The 25,830-nt window shown below is 44.1% G+C and overlaps 1 protein-coding gene across 4 annotated transcripts in view; it reads left to right on the plus strand.

The window, feature by feature from the left end:
* The window catches only part of LOC143936116 (interferon regulatory factor 4-like), a 64,013-nt gene extending 40,611 nt beyond the window's left edge, over positions 1–23,402 (plus strand). For 2 of the 4 annotated variants that reach the window (XM_077460466.1, XM_077460467.1), the window contains exons 2-9: positions 2,999–3,219; positions 3,502–3,688; positions 4,861–4,934; positions 5,032–5,122; positions 9,179–9,280; positions 14,962–15,354; positions 20,197–20,312; positions 22,614–23,402. In XM_077460466.1, coding sequence (XP_077316592.1) covers positions 3,007–3,219; positions 3,502–3,688; positions 4,861–4,934; positions 5,032–5,122; positions 9,179–9,280; positions 14,962–15,354; positions 20,197–20,312; positions 22,614–22,712 — 1,275 coding nt within the window. In that variant the 5' untranslated portion in view covers positions 2,999–3,006 and the 3' untranslated portion in view covers positions 22,713–23,402. Of the gene's footprint in view, positions 1–2,998; positions 3,220–3,501; positions 3,689–4,860; positions 4,935–5,031; positions 5,123–9,178; positions 9,281–14,961; positions 15,355–20,123; positions 20,313–22,613 lie in introns of those variants that run through there. The other 2 variants (XM_077460468.1, XM_077460469.1) reach the window with 2 other exon arrangements.
* The last annotated feature ends 2,428 nt before the right edge of the window (positions 23,403–25,830 follow it).

Genomic DNA, 25,830 nt, shown 5'->3' on the forward strand with positions numbered 1-25,830 from the left:
AAAAAAAAAAAATGGGTATTGAGACCCGTTTTCTGATTGGCCAAAAAGAGAAGAATCCCAATTGGCCGCCGAGGAGGGAGGAAACGGAAGCTGTCCGCCATGCCCGTGGAGAGCAGGAGAAGGGGAAGCCGCCCCCCTAAAAAAAAAAAAAGACCACCGGCCGCCACTGGTATTAAAGACACTGGCTGGGAAGGGGTTGACATCTAGGGCCAATTAAAGTGTTAACTAACTAACTAACAAGTGTAATATGTGCGGTTTTTACTGAACGATGTGGTTGTTGATGTGGTTGAGAAAAAAGACTGCCACATTGCTATTGTTTGTATAAAGCCCTGTGTTGTTAGTAAACACAGGGCTCTGTACTGTGATTGGCTAAGCCACTGATTTATGGCCGGGGCCCGCTGACCAACTTGTGCTGTACCGAATCACAGCACAGATGGGCCAGTGGGCACACACACACGAATCAGGTACATGTGCGTGATCCAGCGCAGAGCGGCTGCCCTGGTGCACTATTTTTGCAATGGGGCAGTCTGCATGTGGTTAAAGCCCTGGTGCTCAACCTGCAACCTTTTGGTATATGATATGCGGTCCTCGGACCTCAGCAGTCTGTAGTGGGAACAATGATAGCACTGCCCTCTACTAGCCTCATGTAACATGTTCCCTATTTCGTATTGTCTTCTGCAGCATGTCCCCCAGCCAACATTGTATCCTGTCCTCACTCTCTGACCCTCATCTCCTCTATTAGGTCTCCAGTCTCTGACAGTCCTCTCGGGCATTACATACAGTGCCTTTGCGAAAGTATTCGGCCCCCTTGAACTTTTCAACCTTTTGCCACATTTCAGGCTTCAAACATAAAGATATAAAATTTTTATTTTTTGTGAAGAATCACCAACAAGTGGGACACAATTGTGAAGTGGAACGAAATCTATTGGATTTTTGAAACTTTTTTAACTAATAAAAAAATGAAAAGTGGGGCGTGCAAAATTATTCGGCCCCCTTGCGTTAATACTTTGTAGAGCCACCTTTTGCTGCGATTACAGCTGCAAGTCGCTTGGGGTATGTCTCTATCAGTTTTGCACATCGAGAGACTGAAATTCTTGCCCATTCTTCCTTGCAAAACAGCTGGAGCTCAGTGAGGTTGGATGGAGAGCGTTTGAACAGCAGTTTTCAGCTCTTTCCACAGATTCTCGATTGGATTCAGGTCTGGACTTTGACTTGGCCATTCTAACACCTGGATACGTTTATTCGTGAACCATTCCTTTGTAGATTTTGCTGTATGTTTGGGATCATTGTCTTGTTGGAAGATAAATCTCCGTCCCAGTTTCAGGTCTTTTGCAGACTCCAACAGGTTTTCATCCAGAATGGTCCTCTATTTGGCTGCATCCATCTTCCCCTCAATTTTAACCATCTTCCTTGTCCCTGCTGAAGAAAAGCAGGCCCAAACCATGATGCTGCCACCACCATGTTTGACAATGGGGATGGTGTGTTGAGGGTGATGAGCTGTGTTGCTTTTACGCCAAACATATCATTTTGCATTGTGGGCAAAAAGTTGGATTTTGGTTTCATCTGACCAGAGCACCTTCTTCCACACGTTTGGTGTGTCTCCCAGGTGGCTTGTGGCAAACTTTAGACAAGACTTTTTATGGATATCTTTGAGAAATGGCTTTCTTCTTGCCACTCTTCCATAAAGGCCAGATTTGTGCAGTGTACAACTGATTGTTGTCCTATGGACAGACTCTCCCACCTCAGCTGTAGTTCTGTGCAGTTCATCCAGAGTGATCATGGGCCTCTTGGCTGCATCTCTGATCAGTCTTCTCCTTGTCTGAACTGAAAGTTTAGAGGGACGGCCAGGTCTTGGTAGATTTGCAGTGGTCTGATACTCCTTCCATTTCAAAATGATCGCTTGCACAGTGCTCCTTGGGATGTTTAAAGCTTGGGAAACATTTTTGTATCCAAATCCGGCTTTAAACTTCTCCACAACAGTACTACGGACCTGCCTGGTGTGTTCCTCGGTCTTCATGATGCTCTCTGCGCTTTCAACAGAATCCTGAGACTATCACAGAGCAGGTGCATTTATACAGAGACTTGATTACACACAGGTGGATTCTATTTATCACAATCAGTCATTTAGGACAACATTGGATCATTCAGAGATCATTCAGAGATCCTCGCTGAACTTCTGGAGTGAGTTTGCTGCACTGAAAGTAAAGGGGCTGAATAATTTTGCACGCACCACTTTTCAGTTTTTTATTTGCTAAAAAAGTTTAAATTATCCAATAGATTTCGTTCCACTTCACAATTGTGTCCCACTTGTTGGTGATTCTTCACAAAAAATTAAATTTTTATATCTTTATGTTTGAAGCCTGAAATGTGGCAAAAGGTTGAAAAGTTCAAGGGGGCCGAATACTTTTGCAAGGCACTGTATATTATGATTTATCTGCTTAAGAGGAAGGAACTTTGTTTGTTCCTTCCTCTTAAGCAGATAAATCACAATTTTTGTTATTTTTTTCATTGAATCTGTATGGAATGTGATATTTATTTATAACATTTCATAATTTTTTCAATTTTTTTGGGTAGTTAGTATATATGGTCTTTTTGGCGCAGCTTTTGAAATTTTACTATTGTTTTTGAGTGTGCGTATCTCACTTAGAGCTGCGGCCTTTATATTAGATTATTTTGTACTCAAATGCGGTTTATTTTCTTATATTACATATATTATACATTAGGTGTGGCCCTCTGGTGATGTCAGGGGTCGCATTTGAGGTCCCCTTTAGCTCATAAGTTGACAACCCCTGATTTAAAGGGTTGAAGCCAGAGGTTTGGCACAATGGCCAGGCAACTAGAGTTTTCAGGATCAGTTATTCAAGTCACCCATGTGTTTTTACTTGTCCATCAACATTTTTTATACTGAGGTTTACGATTTTACGTGCTAGGATGAAGGACTGCTGGGCAAAGGCCTCTAGAAACCTAGATTACCTCCTTGTTCTTTTTGTCATTTCAGTGTCCTAAATGAGTATAGCTGAAGAATTCAGACACTTTGTCCAGATGTATACGAAGCCTGCCCATCCTCTAAGACTAAAAGAGTGGCTGATACTTCAGATCGACAGCGGAAAGTACCCCGGCCTTCACTGGGAGGACGAGCAGAAGACAAGGTTCAGGATCCCATGGAAGCACGCTTCCAAACAGAACTATAGTGAGGAAGAAGATGCAGCTTTATTTAAGGTAGGCCAACCCCAGCACTTTAGAAGTACCAGATTTACACGGTCACCACAAAAATGAAAAGGTGAACCACATGATGTATGCCAATGACAGGATCAGAGAAAGATCATGTGATCAGTGCTCCAGCATTTTATCTTGAGTGTGAATATCAAAACTATTAATGATGGAACTGAGAGCTAAAATATTGCAGCCTTTTCAGCATATGGTATTTATTTTTATGTAGCTCTCAAAACATAAAAAAAAAGTCCTCAGACCACTGTAGTCATGTCTTTATTGCTTCTACAGGCCTGGGCGATGTATAAGGGGAAGTTCAGAGAAGGGTCTTCAAAGGCAGATCCTTCTGTATGGAAGACCAGACTCAGATGCGCACTCAACAAGAGCCCTGATTTCCAGGAGGTCCCGGAGAGCTGTCAGGATGCAGGAGAACCCTACAAAATCTACAGGATTGTGTCCGAGCCACAAGACAGTAGCAGTAAGCAATTTACTGTATATGGACAAGAGGAAGGTCCTGTGATCTCCTGTGACCAGCCTGGAGTATAGAGTCAGGCTGTAACATGCAGATAATGCTCAGATAATGCTGAACTACAACCAAATAGCTGCATACACAATATTGGCAATTCTGTTCAGCCAGTCCTGTGATTCCCTCAGCCCTGACACAGCAGATAACCATGAGAGTATCACCACTTGACTACTGTAATGCCACATACACAAGGTCTGATTCTCTGATGGAAAATGTGCGATCGGATTGTGTTGTCGGAAAATCCGACCGTGCGTGGGCTCCATCTGACTTTTTCCGTTGGATTTTCCGACGCACAAAGTTTGAGAGCAGGATCTAAAATTTTCCGACAACAAAATCCGATCGCATAAATTCCGATCGTGTGTAGACAATTCTGATGGACAAAGTGCCACGCATGCTCAGAATAAACTAAGAGACGAAAGCTATTGGCTACTGGCCCGTTTATAGTCCCGACGTACGTGTTTGACGTCACCTCGTGACCATGTGTATGCAACACAAGTTTTCGGCCATGTCCGACCGTGTGTATGGGGCATTAGTGTTAAATTCCAGTCTTTACTTTCGATATATAGTGGGTAAGAGTTACTACTGTCAGGATTTTCAGTATTGTTCATGACCTGGTTGGATAGATTACCTCTCACATTTTGTCTGACATCCATCACCTGGACAGGAAGTGAGGGGATATCTTGGTGGCAGGGGAGGGATTATCAGTGTGCTACACCTTCATTTTCCAAGTACAGGCTGCACCTAGAGCGCTAGAGAAGTCTACAAGGAGATCTACCTACCTCTATTGTCTTAGCAATGGTGTCTAGATCACAAGACTGGCTGAACAAAATTGCTAGTGCTTTGTCCCTAAAGCCCCATACACACTATCAGATTTTCTGCTGAGTTTTTCCTTCAGATTTACCAAAACCATGTAGTAGAAGGGCCTGCCTGATTGCATACACATTGAAACTCCTAAGGTTTGACCTCATATTATATGGTTTTGGTAAATCTGAAGGAAAAACTCAGCAGAAAAACTGATAGTGTGTATGGGGCTTAAAATTCAGCTTAGATATATTTTTTAAATGTTCTCTATTAACAAACCCATTAGAGTAGAGCGGTGTTGTGACGGCTCCTTGGTATTACAGATGATCCATACAAAGAAAGGTCTATGAGCCCGGCCAACGAATGCCCTCCAAGCTCTCCAGAAGACAAACTTCAGGTGATTTTCCTCTACAATTACATTCGTAATCTTCTGTACAATTTGGCATTTTCTTTAAGTTTCTTTCATTTTAATTTTCTTTTTACTTATCTTATAGATTGTGGAACCGAAGAGAGAAGGATTTTCAGACAGCGATACTCCACCAAAAATACTGAGGTTGGAAAGCCACCAGATCTCAACAGATACAGGTGTGTAGGGATTTGTAATCTTTTTTGGAGGGGGGGGGGCTAGCTCTCTCTAAGCTTTTTACGCAGTTGAGAACAGAGGGGATGTGATCACTTCTTAAAGGAGTTGTAAACCCTCACGTCATAGAATGGATTGAGGTGAAAAACCTCTTGTAGTTCACCAGCCACCCCCCAGAGCCCCCCTCCATGCTGCTGGAGAACGGAGCACAGAGCGGGACTGCAACAGCTGCTGGAGGGAGCATTCTACTCTTACCTCCCTCCAACAACAACCTGATGTGGGTGGGAGAAATTGGGCAGAACAGGCGCTGGCAGAGACAAAAAATGTACTCCCGCCAAGTAGAAGAGGTGAGGGTGAGCAGAACCAACTGGCGACCTCATCTGTGATCTCAGCAGTGGCGGCCCCTCCATAGAGGACGCACAGGCGCTGCCTCCCCTATCCGTGCGTCCGTCCGCCTGATCTACATATCAGTGGCGCCGGACCATGGATTCCAATGCAGGGGGTTGTTTTTTTTTTTTTTTAAGCACCCGATTAGAGCCCCAGGCTCTAATAGGCTTCAAAAAAGTGTGCGCCCCGAGCCCACCCAGTTGTCTGACCATAGCAAATGTATTTTTGCTATTATCACACTAAAGTTAATAACCGCCAATCAGGAGGCAGGTCTGTGAAGGTTTGAGGTCATGACTCTGTGCAGGTCAGTCAAGTTCCTCCACCCTAAACTCTCTCATCCACGTCTCTATGGACCTTGCTTTGTGCACTGGTTTGCAGTCATGTTGGAACAGGAAGGGGCCGTCCCCAAACCGTTCCCACAAAGTTGGGAGCATGAAATTGTCTTGATATGCTGACACCTTAAGAGTTCCCTTCACTGGAACTAAGGGGCCAAACCCAACCCCTGAAAAACAACCCCATGCCTTCTCGCCCAACATCAGTGCCTGACCTCACAAATGCTCTTCTGGAAGAATGACCAAACATTCCCATAGACACCCTCCTAAACCTTGTGGACAGCCTTCCCAGAAGAGTTGAAGCTGTTATAGCTGCAGAGGATGGGCCAACTCAATATTGGACCATACGGACTAAGACTGGGGTGCCATTAAAGTTCATGTGTGTGTAAAGGCAGGCGTCCCAATACTTTGTATATGCTATATTTCAATGGTGACGGCAGCCTTAGCCTCACTTACTTAATTCTTTATATTTCATGTATTATTAATAGAATGTTGGGGGGAGCAAGTTGTTGAACTCCAATAAGTTTTTTTTTTGTAGTTGGGTTACATATTGGTCTTTATCAGGAGCTCCTACCTCGCTATTGACCTGTGAACTCTGCATCACCTACTACTGATCTCTGCGTCACTTTCTACTGATCTGTGCATCACCTACAACTGAGTTCTGCATCACCTACTACTGATCTCTGCGTCACTTTCTACTGATCTGTGCATCACCTACAACTGATTTCTGCGTCACTTACAACTGATCTCTGCGTCACTTACAACTGATCTCTGCGTCACCTACTACTGATCTCTGTGTCACCTACAACTGATCTCTGCGTCACTTACTACTGATCTCTGCATCACCTACTACTGACCTCTGCATCACCTACAACTGATCTCTGCGTCACCTACAACTGACCTCTGCGTCACCTACAACTGATCTCTGCGTCACCTACAACTGATCTCTGCATTACCTACTACTGATCTCTGTGTCACCTACTACTGATCTCTGCGTCACCTACAACTGATCTCTGCGTCACCTACAACTGATCTCTGCGTCACCTACAACTGACCTCTGCGCCACCTACAACTGACCTCTGCGTCACCTACAACTGATCTGTGCGTCACCTACAACTGACCTCTGCGCCACCTACAACTGACCTCTGCGCCACCTACAACTGATCTGTGCGTTACCTACTACTGATCTCTGCGTCACTTAATACTGATCTCTGCGTCACTTACTACTGACATCTGAACTCTGCATTACCTACTACTGACCTGAGAACCCCCGCATCACTTACTACTGATCTCTGCGTCACTTACTACTGATCTCTGCAGCATCACCTACAAGTGATCTCTGCGTCACTTACTACTGACATCGGACTCTGCATTACCTACTACTGACCTGAGAACCCTGCATCACTTACTACTGATCTCTGCGTCACTTACTACTGATCTCTGCGTCACCTACAACTGATCTCTGCGTCACCTACAACTGATCTCTGCGTCACCTACAACTGATCTCTGCGTCACTTACTACTGATCTCTGCGTCACTTACAACTGATCTCTGCGTCACCTACTACTGATCTCTGTGTCACTTACAACTGATCTCTCTGCGTCACTTACTACTGATCTCTGCATCATCTACTACTGATCTCTGCGTCACCTACTACTGATCTCTGCGTCACCTACAACTGATCTCTGCGTCACCTACAACTGATCTCTGCGTCACCTACAACTGATCTCTGCGTCACCTACAACTGACCTCTGCGCCACCTACAACTGACCTCTGCGTCACCTACAACTTATCTCTGCGTCACCTACTACCGATCTCTGCGTCACTTAATACTGATCTCTGCGTCACTTACTACTGACATCTGAACTCTGCATTACCTACTACTGACCTGAGAACCCCCGCATTACTTACTACTGATCTCTGCGTCACTTACTACTGATCTCTGCATCACCTACAAGTGATCTCTGCGTCACTTACTACTGACATCGGACTCTGCATTACCTACTACTGACCTGAGAACCCCGCATCACTTACTACTGATCTCTGCGTCACTTACTACTGATCTCTGCGTCACCTACAACTGATCTCTGCGTCACCTACAACTGATCTCTGCGTCACCTACAACTGATCTCTGCGTCACTTACTACTGATCTCTGCGTCACCTACAACTGATCTGTGTGTCACCTACTACTGATCTCTGCGTCACTTAATACTGAGCTCTGCATCACTTAATACTACATCTGAACTCTGCATTACCTACTACTGACCTGAGAACCCTGCATCACTTACTACTGATCTCTGCGTCACTTACTACTGATCTCTGCATCACCTACAAGTGATCTCTGTGTCAGTTAATACTGATCTCTGCGTCACTTACTACTGACATCGGACTCTGCATTACCTACTACTGACCTGAGAACCCCGCATCACTTACTACTGATCTCTGCGTCACCTACAACTGATCTCTGTGTCACTTACTACTGACATCGGACTCTGCATTACCTACTACTTACCTGAGAACACCGCATCACTTACTACTGATCTCTGCGTCACCTACAACTGATCTCTGCATCACCTACAACTGATCTCTGCGTCACTTACTACTGAGTTCTGCGTCACTTACTACTGATCTCTGCATCACTTACTACTGATCTCTGCATCACTTACTACTAATCTCTGCGTCACCTACAACTGATCTGTGAGTCACCTACTACTGATCTCTGCGTCACCTACAACTGATCTCTGCATCACTTACTACTAATCTCTGCTTCACCTACAACTGATCTGTGCGTCACCTACTACTGATCTCTGCATCATTTAATACTGATCTCTGCGTCACTTACTACTGACATCTGAACTCTGCATTACCTACTACTGACCAGAGAACCCCCGCATCACTTACTACTGAACCCCTGCTTCTATTGTAACCACGACCAATATTCAGTGCAATAAAACCCACACCCAGAAATTGTCACACTTTCTTTTTCTTGCCCAGGAGGCCCCAACTTATGATCCTGGACACAGGCCTCGTTACTTTCTACATCCCTATATATTGCTGTGGGATAGAATGTTACATGTTTCAGGGCAGTGTGCTGCATCCTACATCCTTCTCCCCCTGGTTGGTGTAGGGTTGGGGGGATGCAGTTTGGCATCTTCGCGTTGGACACTGAATGCCCTTGTCCGGGCACTGCTCCCAGGTATGCATTTAGTTGGTTTGCCTAGAGATAAGCTTTACGTTTGATAGGTTGCCAATTCAGCCATTTCCCACCAGGAGGACTTGTCAGTTCTGGAACTGCTCCTTTTTTCTTTCATTAATTCAGTTACTTTTGTTCCCCCCGAGAAGGGGCATCAGGTGCACCCAATGTGAAGGACCCCCATAGTGACCATAAAGTGGCAGAAATATCAGAACAAGAAGCATTTGTGCAGCTGTCATCCTCGTCTTCAGGTCAGTACATCACCTTTGTTGTCATTGGCTGTGGGCATGCTAGCGAGCCTGTCCTGACATATCAGAATATTCACAACTGTTGTAGAGCAGCATCTTTATCTACGTTTTTTTCTTTTATGTTTATCTATGTTTTTATTAAATTTTTTTATCTTTATCTTTTTTTATTTTTTTAATCTTTATCTATTTTTTTTTTAACTTTATCTATTTTATTTTTTATTTTTATCTTTATCTATTTTTTTTTTTTTATATCTTTATCTATGTTTGAACAGGTACAGCAAAGTAGTCATTGCATTTCTGATTGGCTGAATGTGTCCGTAGTTTTGTTAGATGGAAAGCCCTCATAGGAGCCATTTCTCAACTACTGCTTGGATCGTTAGAGTGGTAGTAAAGTCCACTTTTTAACTTGAGCCTACAGGTAGGCCTATAATAAGGCTTACCTGTAGGTACAGGGAATATCTCTAACTTGCACCGTTTAGAAGACATTCACATAGGGTGCAGCCGGTGACGTCACCGGCACATGCGCTTTGAGGGGACGGCATACCCGTGCTGTACCTTCAGAGCTCCGTGCCCAGGGTCGAGTGAAGGTGGGAGCCATGAAGGCTCTGTGTGCAGGTTGGTCTGTTGTAATGTGCTAGTATGCAGTGCATACTAGCACATTATGGCATAACGCTGCAGGAGGCGGTTTACTACTGCTTTAAGTTTTATGTAAATCCAATCACTTAAAGTGGAGGTTCACACAAAAATGGAACCTCCGCTTTTCGGGAACCATCCCCCCCCCTTCTGGTGTCTGGTGCCACCTTTCAGGGGGAAGGGGGGTGCAGATACCTGTATAATAGATATTTACACCCACTTCCGGGCATAGATCCTGCTGGAGTCTACACCTCTTCCTCCCCGCAGTCTGCTGGAAAACACACGGGTCCCAGAGACAGCAGGGACCATCCGGATTGCGCAGTGCGACTCGCGCATGCGCAGTAGGGAACCGGCAAGTGAAGCTGCAAGACTTCAGTTCCTGATTCCCTTACCGAAGATGGCAGCGGCAGCAGCCGACAGCCAAGCAACATCACGGGTGCCCTGGACAGGTAAGTGTACATATTTTAAAAGTCAGAAGCTGCAGTATTTGTAGCGGCTGACTTTAAAAAAAAAAAAAAAAATTGTGCGGAACTCCGCTTTAAATCTTATATAAGCTTTAATATGTTTAAAGGAGAAGTACAGCCAAAGCTTGTTTGACTGTACCTGTCCTGTGGGTCACAGGAGGGCAGTTCGTTTTGCACTCCTGTGACCCGTTTTCACCAGAGAGCAGGCTGAAGTCCACTCTCTGCTGATGTCACAGAAGTCGGTCCAGGCACCGCGATATCCCGAAAATAAAGTCAGGATCCGCCAGATCCTTGGACTGACACCTGGCTCAGCCTTTTAGTGAGCCACTGAGAGCCTGAGCCAGCCGCCCCCTCCACAGCCCAGCGCTCCAGTGAGCGAGGAGGGGGCAGAGCGGAGAGCTGTTACTGACAGTCATCAGCTCTATGCTTAGGTAGCTCTGAGAACCGAGTGATCAGCGGTGTGCGATCGCTCAGGTTCTCGGTGTCAGAGCCGATGGGGGACCAATGCTGCATCCACCTAGGTAAGCATGAGTCTTAACCACTTCACCCCCTGGAAGATTTGGTTGCTCAATGACCAGAGCATTTTTTTCAATACGGCACTGCGTCGCTTTAACTGACAATTGTGCGGTCGTGCGACGCTGTATCCAAACAAAATTGACATCTTTTTTTCCCACGAATAGAGCTTGCTTTTGGTGGTATTTGATCATCTCTGCGGTTTATATATTTTTTGCGCTATAAACAAAAAAAGTGCGAGAATTAAAAAAAAAATGCAATATTTTGTACTTTTTGCTATTAAATCTTTTTTTTGTACTTTTTGCTATTAAAAAAACAAAATAAAAAAAAAAACTCTTAAGACATTTCAAGAGTTAAAAAGATCTAAATTGCCCCTAGTATGTGTATGTATGAATATGAGATTAGATTGTAAGCTCCTCAAGGGCAAGTGCTGATGTGAATGTAGAATATATGTGTAAAGTGCTGCTTAAATTGATAGTGCTAAATAAAGTACCTGTAGAAAAGACATTTCTAAATCCATAGCTTTCATTGTGGCTATATTCACAGTAGCCAGCATGGTAAAATACAGCGTTTACCATGTGGGCAACTGGCAATATGAGCCTTGGCAGGGAGTGGTGCAACACATCACTTTGTTTTTTTGTTTTTTTTACTTTAGAAAAATAGTATAGTACAGGATAGGGGATTTTAAAGGTACATATTTCAGATATACACTACAATGTGTTATTATAAAAAAACGTCTCTTTATTTATACACAACACTCCAATAAAATGGATACAGGCATATATTCAGAGTCATAGGTATATACACAGAATCCTTATTAGCGACACCGTTAAATGCTACAATTCCATACTTAAAATACTGTGTCCAAAAACTTCTACATGTTTCCCCAAAAACTGCTTCATCAGGAAAAATGGACGAAGTTGTTCAAAAGTAATTTTTAGATAAATTCTGATATAGATTCTCAACCTTTGGTGTATAGAAAAGAAAGAAAATACAAATCAATAAAATACATATAAACATAAACAGCATTAGATCAATCCGAAGTGGCCACATGAAACCCCACCGGTAGATTACAATGGGAGATTATGTCCATTATGGATGTCCCCAGTGGGGTTTCATGTGGCCACTTCGGATTGATCTAATGCTGTTTATGTTTATGTGTATTTTATTGATTTGTATTTTCTTTCTTTTCTATACACCAAAGGTTGAGAATCTATATCAGAATTTATCTAAAAATTACTTTTGAACAACTTCGTCCATTTTTCCTGATGAAGCCGTTTTGGCGAAACATGTAGAAGTTTTTGGACGCAGTATTTTAAGTATGGAATTGCAGCATTTAACGGTGTCGCTAATAGGGATTCTGTGTATATACAGTGGTGTGAAAAAGTGTTTGCCCCCTTCCTCATTTCCTGTTCCTTTGCATGTTTGTCACACTTAAGTGTTTCGGAACATCAAACCAATTTAAACAATAGTCAAGGACAACACAAGTAAACACAAAATGCAATTTGTAAATGAAGGTGTTTATTATTAAAGGTGAAAAAAAATCCAAACCATCATGGCCCTGTGTGAAAAAGTGATTGCCCCCTAAACCTAATAACTGGTTGGGCCACCCTTAGCAGCAACAACTGCAACCAAGCGTTTGCGATAACGTGCAATGAGGCTTTTACAGCGTCCTGGAGGAATTTTGGCCCACTCATCTTTGCAGAATTGTCCTAATTCAGTTACATTAGAGGGTTTTCGAGCATGAACGGCCTTTTTAAGGTCATACCACAACATCTCAATGGGATTTAGGTCAGGACTTTGGCTAGGCCACTCCAAAGTCTTCATTTTGTTTTTCTTCAGCCATTCGGTGGTGGACTTGCTGGTGTGTTTAGGATCATTGTCCTGCTGCAGAACCCAAGTTCGTTTCAGCTTGAGTACACGAACAGATGGTCGGACATTCTCCTTCAGGATCTCTTGGTAGACAGCAGAATTCATAGTTCCTTTTATCACGGCAAGTCTTCCAGGTCCTGAAGCAGCAAAACAGCCCCAGACCATCACACTACCACCACCATATTTTACTGTATGTATAATGTTCTTTTTATGAAATGCAGTGTTCCTTCTACGCCAGATATACTTGGACACACACCTTCCAAAGAGTTCCACTTTTGTCTCATCGGTCCACAGAATGTTGTCCCAAAAGTCTTGGGGATCATCAAGATGTGTTGTGGAGAAATTGAGATGAGCTTTGATGTTCTTTTTGCTCAGCAGTGGTTTTCTCCTTGGAACTCTGCCATGCAGGCCATTTTTGCCCAGTCTTTTCCTGATGGTGGAGGCATGAACGCTGACCTTAACTGAGGCAAGTGAGGCCTGCAGTTCCTTGGACGTTGTTGTGGGGTCTTTTGTGACCTCTTGGATGAGTCGTTGCTGAGCTCTTGGGGTAATTTTGGGCGGCCGGCCACTCCTGGGAAGGTTCACCACTGTTCCATGTCTTCGCCATTTGTGGATAATGGCTCTCACTGTGGTTCGCTGGATTCCCAAAGCTTTGGAAATGGCTTTATAACCCTTTCCAGACTGATAGATCTCAATTACTTTCTTTCTCAATTGTTCCTGAATTTCTTTGGGTCTCGGCATGATGTGTAGCTTTTAAGGATCTTCTGGTGGACCTTACTGTGTCAAGCAGCTCCTATTTAAGTGATGCCTTGATTGTGAACAGGTGTGGCAATAATCAGGCCTGGGTGTGGCTAGAGAAATTGAACTCAGGTGTGGACAGCCACAGTTATAGTATGTTTTAACAAGGGGGGCATTCACTTTTTCACACAGGGCCATGATGGTTTGGATTTTTTTTCACCTTTAATAATAAACACCTTCATTTACAAATTGCATTTTGTGTTTACTTGTGTTGTCCTTGACTATTGTTTAAATTGGTTTGATGTTCTGAAACACTTAAGTGTGACAAACATGCAAAGGAACAGGAAATGAGGAAGGGGGCAAACACTTTTTCACACCACTGTACCTATTACTCTGAATATATGTCTGTATCCTGTCATGGTTATGCAGTGATCTTCCTGTGTTTGCTTACCTCCCCTCATGTGTTCAGACTAAGAGGCCAGCCACTTCCACCTGGTGGTTTTTAAAACCTCTCCTCTAAGCATGGCTCCACCCCAGGCCCTATCAGGGAGCCCTATATTAACCTGTGCACTGCAGGCCATCAGTGCTGATCAACCATTGTGTATTCCTTTGTGTGTTAGCTTCCTGTTTCCTGCCGTGTGCTCTGCTACTGTTTTCCGTTACCGACTTTGGCGTGTCTTAACTATCCTTGTTTGCCTGTGATCCTGACCTTTTGGCGTGTACCCGACTATTCTTGTCTGCTTGTGGCCCCGACCTTGGCTTTGTCCCTCACCATCCCTATCCTCCTGTTGCCTACTGTGGGTGTGAGCTGGGGGACCCTGGGGGTCGCGACCTGGAGCCAGTTGCAGCCAAATCCATCCTCACCACCAGAGGCGCTGGTGAACACCTGCTGGCTCTTAGACTCCGCGCCCCAGGGAATGTTACGCTCTAACCCTAGTGGGACCTGTCTCCCGTCCGCAGCAGTCAGCTGTAGGGTCCACAACCTTGCGGTGCACTCCTTATCCCTACGGTGTGCATCTGTCACCTCGCCTCAAGGTGACCTGACATATCCATTTTATTGGAGTGTTGTGTATAAATGAAGAGACATTTTTTGTATTTTTATAATAACACGTTGTAGTGTATATATGAAATATGTACCTTTAAAATCCCCTATCCTGTACTATACTATTTTTCAAACGAAATGGGATGTCGGTACCTTTATGCATACAGAGTTTTTGGAAATTGATCTTTAGCCACATTTTGACTTTTTTTTTTACTTTATTTGAGTGACACTGAGATGTAACAAAAGGAGGAAAAGAGGGGAAAATAACAATTTTATTTGAAATAAAAAAATAAATAAAAATTGTCTATGTTACACAGTGATTTGGCAAACTAAATCTTGTTCATTAATGGTGTAAATGTACTTTAAACTTTGACTTTGTTATGGTTGGTATGTATTTTATTCTTTTTCTTTTTTTATGGCAGATTACTGGCTTCACATACGCCTGTACTACCAGGGCAAGCTGGTGACTGAGGTCACCACAAAAACTGCTGAAGGTTGCCGCATTGCCTCCCAGTCATCGTGCCAGTGGGATTACAGCCCGTATTCACCTATCCTGTTGGAGGAAATCCCCTTCCCTTCTCCCCAAGAAGTGATGGGTATCCTGAAACCCGGGGTCTACCAGGTGCTCAAAAAGCTGCTTCAGCACCTGGACAAAGGGGTGCTACTGTGGGTGGCCCCGGAAGGGGTGTTTATAAAGAGGCAGTGCCAAGTACGAGTATATTGGAGTAGCCCCTCAGCCCCGCACAAAGATCAACCCAACAAACTGGAGAGAGAGAAGACCTGCAAGGTGCTGGACACAGAACAATTCATGACAGGTGAGGAGCTGACCTAAAGGGGAGCTGTAATGGCTTAGGGTCGATTTTAGCCTTTTTTTTAACCCTTTCATGACTAAGCCTATTTTTGACATTTGGTGTTTACAAGTTAAAATCCATATTTTTTGCTAGAAAATTACTTGGAACCCCCAAACATTATATATATATATATATATTCTTTTAGCAGAGACTCTAGAGAATAAAACGGAGATTGTTGCAATATTTTATGTCACACGGTATTTGCGCAGCGGTGTTTTAAACGCCACTTTTTGGGAAAAGGGACATTTTCATGAATTTAAAAAAAATGAAACAGTAAAATTAGCCCAATTTTTTTGCATAATGTGAAAGATGATGTTACCCTGAGTAAATAGATACCAAACATGTCACGCTTTATAATTGCACGCACTCGTGGAATGACAACAAACTACGGTACCTAAAAATATCAATAGGTGACGCTTTAAATTTTTTTTTCCAGTTACCAGGTTAGAGTTACAGAGGAGGTCTAGTGCTGGAATTATTGCTCTCGTCCTGACGATCGTGGCGATACCTCACATGTGTGATTTGAACACCGTTTACATATGCGGGCGCGACTTCCGTATGCGTTTTCTTTGCTGCGCGAGCTCGCGGCGACGCTTTAAAAAAATGTTTTCTTATTTATTTTAAAATTAATAAATTAAAAAAAAAAAAAAAAAAAAAAAACTTTTGATCACTTTTATTGCTGTCACAAGGAATGTAAACATCCCTTGTGACAATAATAGGTGGTGACAGGTACTCTTTATGCAGGGATCAGGGGTCTAAAAGACCCCCAATCTCTCCTTTACACTTCAAAGTATTCAGATCGCTGTTTTCGGCGATTCTGAATAGTGTATATATTTTTAAATCCGGCGCCATTGGCAGCCGAGTAAACCGGGAGTGACGTCATGACTTCGCTTCCGTGTTTACAATTAGGAGACTAGAACGAAGCAGATAAAGTGGTGGATCGTGCATCGGTGCTCCTGATTGAACGGGAGCACCGGTAAGAGCGGCGGGAGGCGGTGGGACGTCCCCTCCCGCTCCTACGGCATAACAGCCGAGCAGCTTTTAGCCACATCGGTTGTTATGGCTCGAACCCAATCGCCAGCTCAGAAAAACGGTACCGGGATGATGCCTGCAGGTGCGGGCATCATCCCGGTATAACCCCCGGAAGCCGAGTACGCACATCTGCGTACGATCGGCAGCAAGGGGTTAAACTTGTTTTTAAATTCTGTGTAGATATATCTATATTACACACACACACACACACATACATATATATATATATATATATATATATACACACACACACACACTATATATCTTATGCCGAGTACACACGATCAGAATTTCAGCCAGCAAAAGACCGATGAGAGCTTTTCGGAAAATGCGACCGTGTGTATGCTCCATCGGAATTTAGCTGGCCGAATTCCCACCAGCAAAAAAATGATAGCATGTGGAAAAAACTTCCGATCGTTTGTATGTAATTCCGACGCGCAAAAATTCACGCATTCTCAGATTCAACTACGAGATGGAAGCTATTGGCTACTAGGTATTGAACTTCCTTTTTCTAGTCCTGTCGTACGTGTTGTACGTCACCGCGTTCTTGGCGGTCGGAATTTGGTGTGACCGTGTGTAGGTAAGACAGCTTCGGGATTCCCCCATCGGGATTCCGACGGGAAAACCATCAGAGCTTTTTCCGACCAAAATTCCGATCGTGTGTACGCAGCATTAGAGGTTTGCATGGCCTGGAAGAATTTGTGAAATTTTGATTCAGCCATAAAAACTGTCTTTTATTTAACCACTTCAGCCCCTGAAGGATTTACCCCCTTATTGACCAGGCCATTTTTTTTTGCAATATGGTCGTTTTAACTGCGACGCTGTACCCAAATAAAATTGGTGCTTTTTTTCCTCGGAAATAGAGCTTTCTTTTGGTGGTAAGACAGAAAAGGACTTTGTGGTGAACTAGCTCATGAAATGCTTACCTTAGAACGAAGCTTAGTGGCGCCCACACACCGCTGAGATGGCTGAAATTTTCCCTGGAGCTTCTTCCGGATTTGCAGGCTCCAGCGCGGTGATTTGCATGCTCCAGCGCGGTGATTGGCATGCGCCTGTGAGCCCCTGTTCACAGATCGGAAGGAACGGCACCCAGAGAGCATGTGCCAGTGATGTCACTGGCTGCATGCAATGTAAATATCTCTGAAAACGGTACACGTTTAGGAGATCTGTTCACTTATTATAGGCATACCTAGAGGTAAATGTCAGCAGAGGAAATTTACTTCCTCTTTAAACTGCTAAAATAAGCAGTAGTATGGGCTCGCCTCTCTACAACACAGACAATTTGTCAGGAATCAGCAGCAGGGATGGCCAGATCTGCGTGGCTACACACAGGAGATGGGGACCAGGCTGTGTATACCTTAAAGGAGTTGTAAAGGCAGAAGGTTTTTCATCTTAATGCATTCTATGCATTAAGATATAAAACCTTCTGTGTGCAGCAGCTCCCCCCAGCACCCCCTAATCACTTACCTGAGCCCCATCTCTCTGCAGCGATGTTCACAAGTGTCTTAGCTGTCCCAGACCCTCCTCCTGATAGAGACACACCAGCGGCGCCATTGGCTCCCGCGGCTGTCAATCAAAATCAGCCAGCCAGTCAGGGGAGAGAGGGGACAGGGCCGGGTCGGGGCTCTGTGTCATAATGGATACATGGAGCTCTGACTCGGCTTGGGTGCCCCCTGTAGCAAGCTGCTGGCTGAGGGGGCACTCACCACAGGGAGGGGCGAGGAGAGCAGAAGAGGGACCCAAGAAGAGGAGGATCTGGGCTGCTCTGTGCAAATCCAACTGCACAGAGGAGGGAAGTATTTTTATTTCAAAAAGAAAGGAAAAAGAGCCTTTACAATCACTTTAAGAGATTTACAGTGAAACAAAGACCACCCAAACACCAGCACACAGCAACATATAAAAATACAAGTGAACCAAGAACCCAGTGATCCAATACCTGACTACTAACTAACAAACAGAAAGCCTAACAACTAACTATATACACTGTACAACATATGGAGGTTCAGGGAGCAGATGGGAAAAGGGAACCAAAACTGAGATCAAGAACAAGGAAGAGCAGGTAAAAGCCAACAGGATACAGAGTACAGGGAGGGAGCAGGAACAGGATAACAGCTAGTAGTATCAGGCAGCGAGCAAAAGGGCACTAAAAGTGGAGGACCTAGATACCTTTCCAGCAGCCAGCATCAGATGGACACTGGTTACTGGAATCTGCTGGGAGACACCCGCTGGTGGACACTGAAATTACAACCCTCCGCCCAGGAAACCACACTGCCACCAGCAAGTGATCCAGGCCCTGACACAATTGTTATACAAATAAGCATTTAAATAATGGCATCGATTCCCAGATATATATGCATTAGCTTAAATGAAAGCACAGCAGACACAGCTTGCTTTGCAGCTTCATTGGTCTGACTGAAACCTGTCACTGCTAAGGCATTACAAAATTCTAAGCAGTGGCCTCTCAGCCTGTCACTGGGACCACTACTTCAAATTGTAGGACGTGGAGCTGTTGGACCTTTTGGTAAGGTGTGGAAGCAGGGGCATACGAACAGGGGTCGCATTGCGACCTGACCCTATGCACCAGGGGGCCCGTGCAGCCCCCATGTACTGGATAGGAGGGCGGCGGCATGTAGAGGAACAGCAATGTAGCCAATGAATGCCCGCTTCTCCTCCTCTTCTTCCCGCAAACATTAATCAACTGCAGGAGGAAAATGGAGGCATTGATTCCTCTGCATGCCTCTCCCGCTGCCTCCCTATCCCTGTCTGCTGCCCTTGCCCTCCCACTGGCTGCTGCTGGGGATCTGTCAGATTTGAGAGCAGGGCAGGGGTCGGTAAATGTGTCATTTACCAGCCCCTCCCTTGTTCTATTAAATAGTGTTAGTGATCGGTACCGCGTAGCTGTGTTTACTATGCTTCAGTTTATAAATGAACGGGAAGCTCTGTACAGAGCTATTCCTGTTTATTCATTCTTTGCAGCTGAGACTGCAGAGAAAGGGACTGATGAATCTGTCCTCAGACCCTTTCTCTGTCTCAAAAGTGAGACATCAGGGGTCTGTTTAGACCCCAGATATTTCACCAAAGCCCAAAAAATCCTGTAAGTTTTTTTCTTTCATTCCTCAACTTTAGGTTGAGCAACAAAAGGGATAAGATGATTGGTTGCTGCTATACTCATGTGTGCTATAATTAGTTTGTTGGAGTTGTCCAATGACTAAGGGCAGGCCTCTCTGAAGGGGAGACATGCTCTCTTAAAAAAGAATAAAAATAAATAAATTGTACAAAAAAAAACTTACACCAGGGTCGCAAAGGTCGCACTTGGCTCTCTGGCATTCCTCCTCTGCAGGTGTCTCAAAGGCGGCAAGAAGGTGGGGCGCTGCAGGACCATAATAAAAGGGTCCCACTGTGGCAGTAAAGGGCCCTGGGATCAGTGGGGAGGGCCCTGGTCAGGGATCGGGGGGCCCCTTCATGGTTTCTTGCCCTGGGGCCCTGAAGGCATCTGTGTGGAAGCTGAGATTTAAAGAGCATGTCTCCCCTTCAGAGAGGCCCCCTTTAGTCATTGGACAACTCCAGCAAACTAATTATAGCACACATGAGTATAGCAGCAACCAATCATCTTATCCCTTTTGTTGCTCAACCTAAAGTTGAGGAATCAAAGAAAAAAAAAACTTACAGGATTGCCAATAACAGAACTGTTTTTTTTGCAGAAACCTTGATCATTTAGGTCCACCGTCTTCTTCTTGAAAGGTGTTAGCTTACCGGTCTGCCTCTCTGTTCTAGAAATGGAAATGTTCATGACACACAAAGGTCCAGAACCCCAGTACCAGATCCAGCTGTGCTTTGGAGAGGAATACCCCGAGTCATCTGGCAACCCCAACAAACTGATAACAGCACACGTGAGTATGATGGCACCACCTGCAAGCTGTAGGGTTGTAGGAAAAAAACAAACAACAAACAAACACCATTTAGCAATGCGTACATATAAAAGAACAGCTGGAAAAACAGGATGAGGAAAAAAATAAATAAAAAATTGTGCTGGCTATAGCAACCGCCCAGCTTCCATATTTCTAGGTGGCCTGTGCTAGAAGGAAAAACGTCAACTGCCACGGCTGACATCCTTGTGAAAAATAGTAGTTGCCACAGCTTGAGTAGCAAAGCCTGCCCCCTTGCTGTGAAAATTTGTATTTTCTCTCTGTGTGGAAGTAGCGGTCTCTCTGCAGAGGCCCTATGTGTCTTCTGCAATGTCAAATCAATAGCAGGGACCACGACCTTTGCTAATTCCAGATCTCCAGCTGTGGCTCAGCAGGGGGCAAGATTTACCCCCCCCTCCCCTTCCTGACCAGGCCATTTTTTGCGGCACTGTGTAAAAATTGCGCTGTCCTGCGATGCTGCACCCAAATAAAATTGATGTCCTTTTTTTTCCCCACAAACAGAGCTTTCTTTGGTGGTATTTGATCGCCTGCAGTTATTTTTTGCGCTATAAAAAAAAAAAAAAAAACGACAATTTAAAAAAAATATATATTATATTTTTTACTTTTCTAATATTTTTTTTTAAAAAAACTCGAATTTGTTCATCAATTTAGGCCAATATGTATTCTGCTACATATTTTTGGTAAAAAAACCCCCCCAATAAACGTATTTTGATTGGTTTGCGCAAAAGTTATAGCGTCTACAAACTATGGGATAAAATTATGGAATTTTTATTTATCTTTTACTAATAATGGCAGCGATCAGCGACTTATAGCAAACAAACACATCTAATAAAAAAAATTTTTTTAATCAAATTTGTATGTATTATACTGTATATTTAAAAAAAAAAAAAATCCCAATAAACATATATTGATTGGTTTGCGCAAAAGTTATAGCGTCTACAAACTATGGGATAAAATTATGGAATTTTTATTTATTTTTTACTAGTAATGGCGGCGTTCAGCGACCTTATAGCGAACAAGCAAATCTAATAAAAAAAAAAAATGTAAAAATCTAATTTGTTCATCGATTTAGGCCAATATGTATTATGCTACATATTTTTGGTAAAAATAAATAAATAAACAATCCCAATAAACGTATATTGATTGGTTTGCGCAAAAGTTATAGCGTCTATAAACTATGGGATAAAATTATGGAATTTTTATTTATTTTTTACTAGTAATGGTGGCGTCCAGCAACTTATAGCAGGACTATGATATTGCGGTGGACAAATCAGACACTGACACTTTTGTGGGAGCCAGTGATCAGTGCTAAAAATGTTCACTGTCACTGTACTAGTGACACTGGCCAGGAAGCGGTTAACATCAGGAACAATCAAAGGGTTAAATGTGTGCCTGACCAGTGTTTTACTACTGGGGGGGGGGGTGCTTGTACTAATGGAACACAAGATTGATGCCTTCCATACGGACAGAATGGAAATCTGCCTTGTTTACATAGGCAGGCTACCGTTCTGCCTGTGTAATGAAAGATCAGTGGGCGCTGGAGGACATTGGGCCCATTGATCGGCTCCCGCATGTGCATCCTATACCCGGAAATGCAGGATGATGTATATAATATACACATACGTGACCCTGCTGCCACCTTGTAGCGGTAAGTCTGCTATGGGATGGTCGGCAAGTGGTTAAGCCCCCATCCACGCCGATGCAACTTGTCATGCGATTTGACAGTTCCAAATGGCCCGACAAGTCGCACCCCATTGCAGGCAATGGAACAGTTCACATTGCCACAACTCATGTTGCAGTGATTACAAAAAGGGTTCCCGTGTATTGTTTCCTAAAGCTGGTCATACACCGATCAAATTTCAGACTGTTCCTCAGGAAAGACGCTCAGTGGGTGGGCGTCAGCCACCCCCCTACTCATCGCTCAACTGAAAATTTGAAGGTGTCGGGCAGAAAACTGTCAGCCGAACAGCAGCTGCATCCAACCAGATGCAGCTGTTCAGGCATCCTAATACATTAGCCACAGCAGGAGATTTGTCTATCCGCATTGTGGCTAGCGAAATGCAGCTGAAGACATTTAATGGGGTTGGTGCACAGGAAAAATGTTGGCATTGCTCATGGCACTCATTCCCACTGCTGTTTCTTTGTGCACAAGAAATGCAAGCAAGCATCTGATTGGTTGTTACAGGCTACACCACACAATGACCTTACTGTTGCCTCATTCCGCCGGGACCTCATCTCTACTGATCTTCTCCCATCTCTTCTCAGGTCGAGCCGGTGTTCGCTCGGGAATTCCTTGAACAGGCAAAGATGAAACTGAGGAGTGAGCCTGCAAGTCCAAATCTACTTTCACCTAGTCCTGTATGAATAAATATGTCCTACAGCGGTTATCCCCAATGTGAATTGGTTTGCCTGGGCCTGCTGGGAGTTGTGGTTCTTCAACAGATCAGGCAGTTTATCAAACATCAGCCTAAACCGCCTTGGTTCTCTCATGATCTTTTCTGTATGGGACCCCTAAACTGGCCTTCCCAAATTACCTTCTAATACCCTTTGTTTACTTGAGCTTTGAAATTCTCTATCTAGATCAGTGGTCTCCAAACTGTGGCCTGGGGGCCAGATGCAGCGCGTTGCTTGCTTTTATCTAGCCCTGGGGGGTCCACAGACACCAACCAAGGGGCACAATTCCTCCCAATGACACCAGCGATGGTGCATGATTCCTATCATTGGCACCAACAATGGGGCACAATTCTTCCCAATGACACCAACGATTGGGCCCAATGACAAAAAATGATAGGGCACAATTCCTCCCAATGACACCAGCGATGGTGCACGATTCCTATCATTTCACCAACAATGGGGCACAATTCTTCCCAATGACACCAATGATTGGGTCCAATGACAAAAAATTATGGGGCACAATTCCTCCCAATGACACCAGCAATGGGGAACAATTCCTCCCAATTATACAAATGATGGGGCATAATTCCTCCCAGTCACACCAGCAATGGGGCATAATTCCTCCCAATGAAACCAATGACGGAGCCCAATACCTCCTAATGATGGTCATTTTCTACTCCCGATGGCCACAGTCTGCCCCCCCCTGCCCCCCCCCCCCCCCCCCCCTCCTGAAGTCTGAAGGGCAATAAACTGGCCCCTTGTTTAGAAAGTTTGGAGACACCTGATCTAGATGAATGGAATGCTTGTATTGGAGTGTAAAAAATCCTTATTAGATATTTATATCGCCGCCATAAATCCTGAAAAACTCTTTTGACGTTTAGTATGGGAAAATAAAAAAAAATGGTTCTATACTCAAAAAATAAACCTGAACTGTACAACCTACAATGAATGTTAAACTGACCCTTCAGCTTACCATACACGTTAGAATCTGACCACAAAGTCTGTGTACAGTCAACTTTATAACTATATAATATGAGAACCTACCTAAACTATCCAAACTGTGTCCAATCATGCATGCCCTTGCAGTAGGTTGATCTAATGGAGATTTTGTAGTCAGATTGTAATTTGTTGTAAACATCATAACATTATAATTAATAAGTAACCTTTATAATACAATGAACACTCAATCTGACCCTGAAACATCCTACAAAAAAACACCTATTCTGACTGATACACCCTACACTAAACAACCAGTATAAGCCATTTATACACCCTACCCTACACCAGTGGCGGCCCCTCCATACGGGGCACAGCCGCCCCCCCCCCACCCCCAATTAATGGGGATTATTATTATTTTTTGAAGAAGAACGATTAGAGCCTGGGGCTCTATTTGGCTTACAAAAAGGGTAGGCTTTGGAAGCAGGGCACTGCGCCCTGAGCCCATCCAGTTGTGAGACAATAGCGAATTAATATTCTCTATTGTCTTCCCGATTCTCCTCAACCGACCCATCGGGTCTCAGGACCCACTTCCTGTTCAGCCAGGAGAAGAAGCAATTGCCCCGGAGCAAAGAGTAGCTGGAACGAGGAGCAGCAGCCCTCCCCCGGATCCTCGTTATCTGCTTCCTATGGTAAGGGGACCTCAGTCTCCGGGGGGGGGGGGGGGGTTGCGGGCTTGCCATCCTCCTCAAATAATTGTGCACCAGCCGCCACTGCCCTACACGGACTCCCAGTCAGACCTTATGCACCTATCCTTAGAGTCCAATCTGACTACTACTTGTACATCACCCTGCAGTAAATGCCTTATTTGCCTATCACATAACCCATACTGAAGTTTTTACCTGACCTTGATTTGCCATATGACCTAATACTATGTGTGCAGTTCCTTGTCCCTATGCTGTGAATTTGCATATAACTGATTGTTGTAAATATAAAAGCCTTTTTTTTGCAATTAATACACTTGTTGTTGTCTTATTTGTAATAACTACCAAGATTCTGCACTGTCACTCTTTGCTGGTTGAGATTGGACATAACTGTGTCATGGACTTAAAGCGGAGCTCCACCCAAAAGGGTGTCTGCCTCACAGTATTTGTAGCTGCTGACTTTTTGGAAGGGGGGGGGGGGGGTTAAATTTCTCTTCAGTGTAGGATTGAGCTCAAAAAGTCAAGACTTGCTGCTTCCTTCTAGGGAAAATATAGAAATATAGAAATTGTGCCTAAAAAATACCCTGACTATCTACCCTTTGTCCTACACTCCTAAAAAAGACACACGTTCCATGCCTAAGCACACTTTTTCTGTAGCACTATAGCTCTGTATCTGCAGTGTGAGATTATCTAAGGCACTACTACCTCTCACAGCTTATTTCACCTGATTTGTAATGAGATTTAATAAAGTCAATACTGCTCTGCTTGCTGGAGAGAAAGCTGTACCTGGAGACCTGCAGTGCAAGGATATCCCTGTCTCTACTCATTCTGTGCATCTGTGCTACCTGTACCTCTCCTGCTGTAGCTTGTATATTCCCCACCATTCATGAGGGGGTCAGCTCTGACATAAGGAAGGCTCTGCTCCTCTACCAATACGGACACATATAGAAATAAGGGGGGAGATTTACTAACACTGGTGCACACAGAATCTGGTGCAGCTTTGCATACTAACCAATCAGCTTTTAGGTTTTATTGTCAAAGCTTAAAGCTCCATTCACACTTGTGTGACTTGTCATGCTACTTTGGACATCAAAGCCACATGACAAGTTGCAGCCCATTCTTTTCAATGGCACCCATTCAAATCGGTGCGACTTAAAGTTTCAGCCACTTGGAAGAGGTGGCGGCACTGATTCAGTGCGATTTTTGATGCAACATTGGTCCAAAGAATGTAAAGTCAGATCAAAGACGAGCTCCAAAGTCACACTGGGAACAGTGCGACTGTAGCAGTAATTTTTTGCCCTGAGTGCTGGATGACCTTGTCACAGCAGAGGGTCAAAGGTAAGACTGTTGACTAGTCCTTTATTCTCTTCCAATTTTTGGGAGAACAACTTTCACAAGTCTTTAAAATCTTATGCCGCGGGCGTGACCGGAAGTTGAGGCGAATGGAC

The sequence above is a fragment of the Lithobates pipiens genome, unplaced genomic scaffold (assembly GCF_037356315.1).
Source record: "Lithobates pipiens isolate NorthernLeopardFrog02 unplaced genomic scaffold, aLitPip1_a1.2 Scaffold_28, whole genome shotgun sequence".
NCBI classification, from domain to species: domain Eukaryota; kingdom Metazoa; phylum Chordata; class Amphibia; order Anura; family Ranidae; genus Lithobates; species Lithobates pipiens.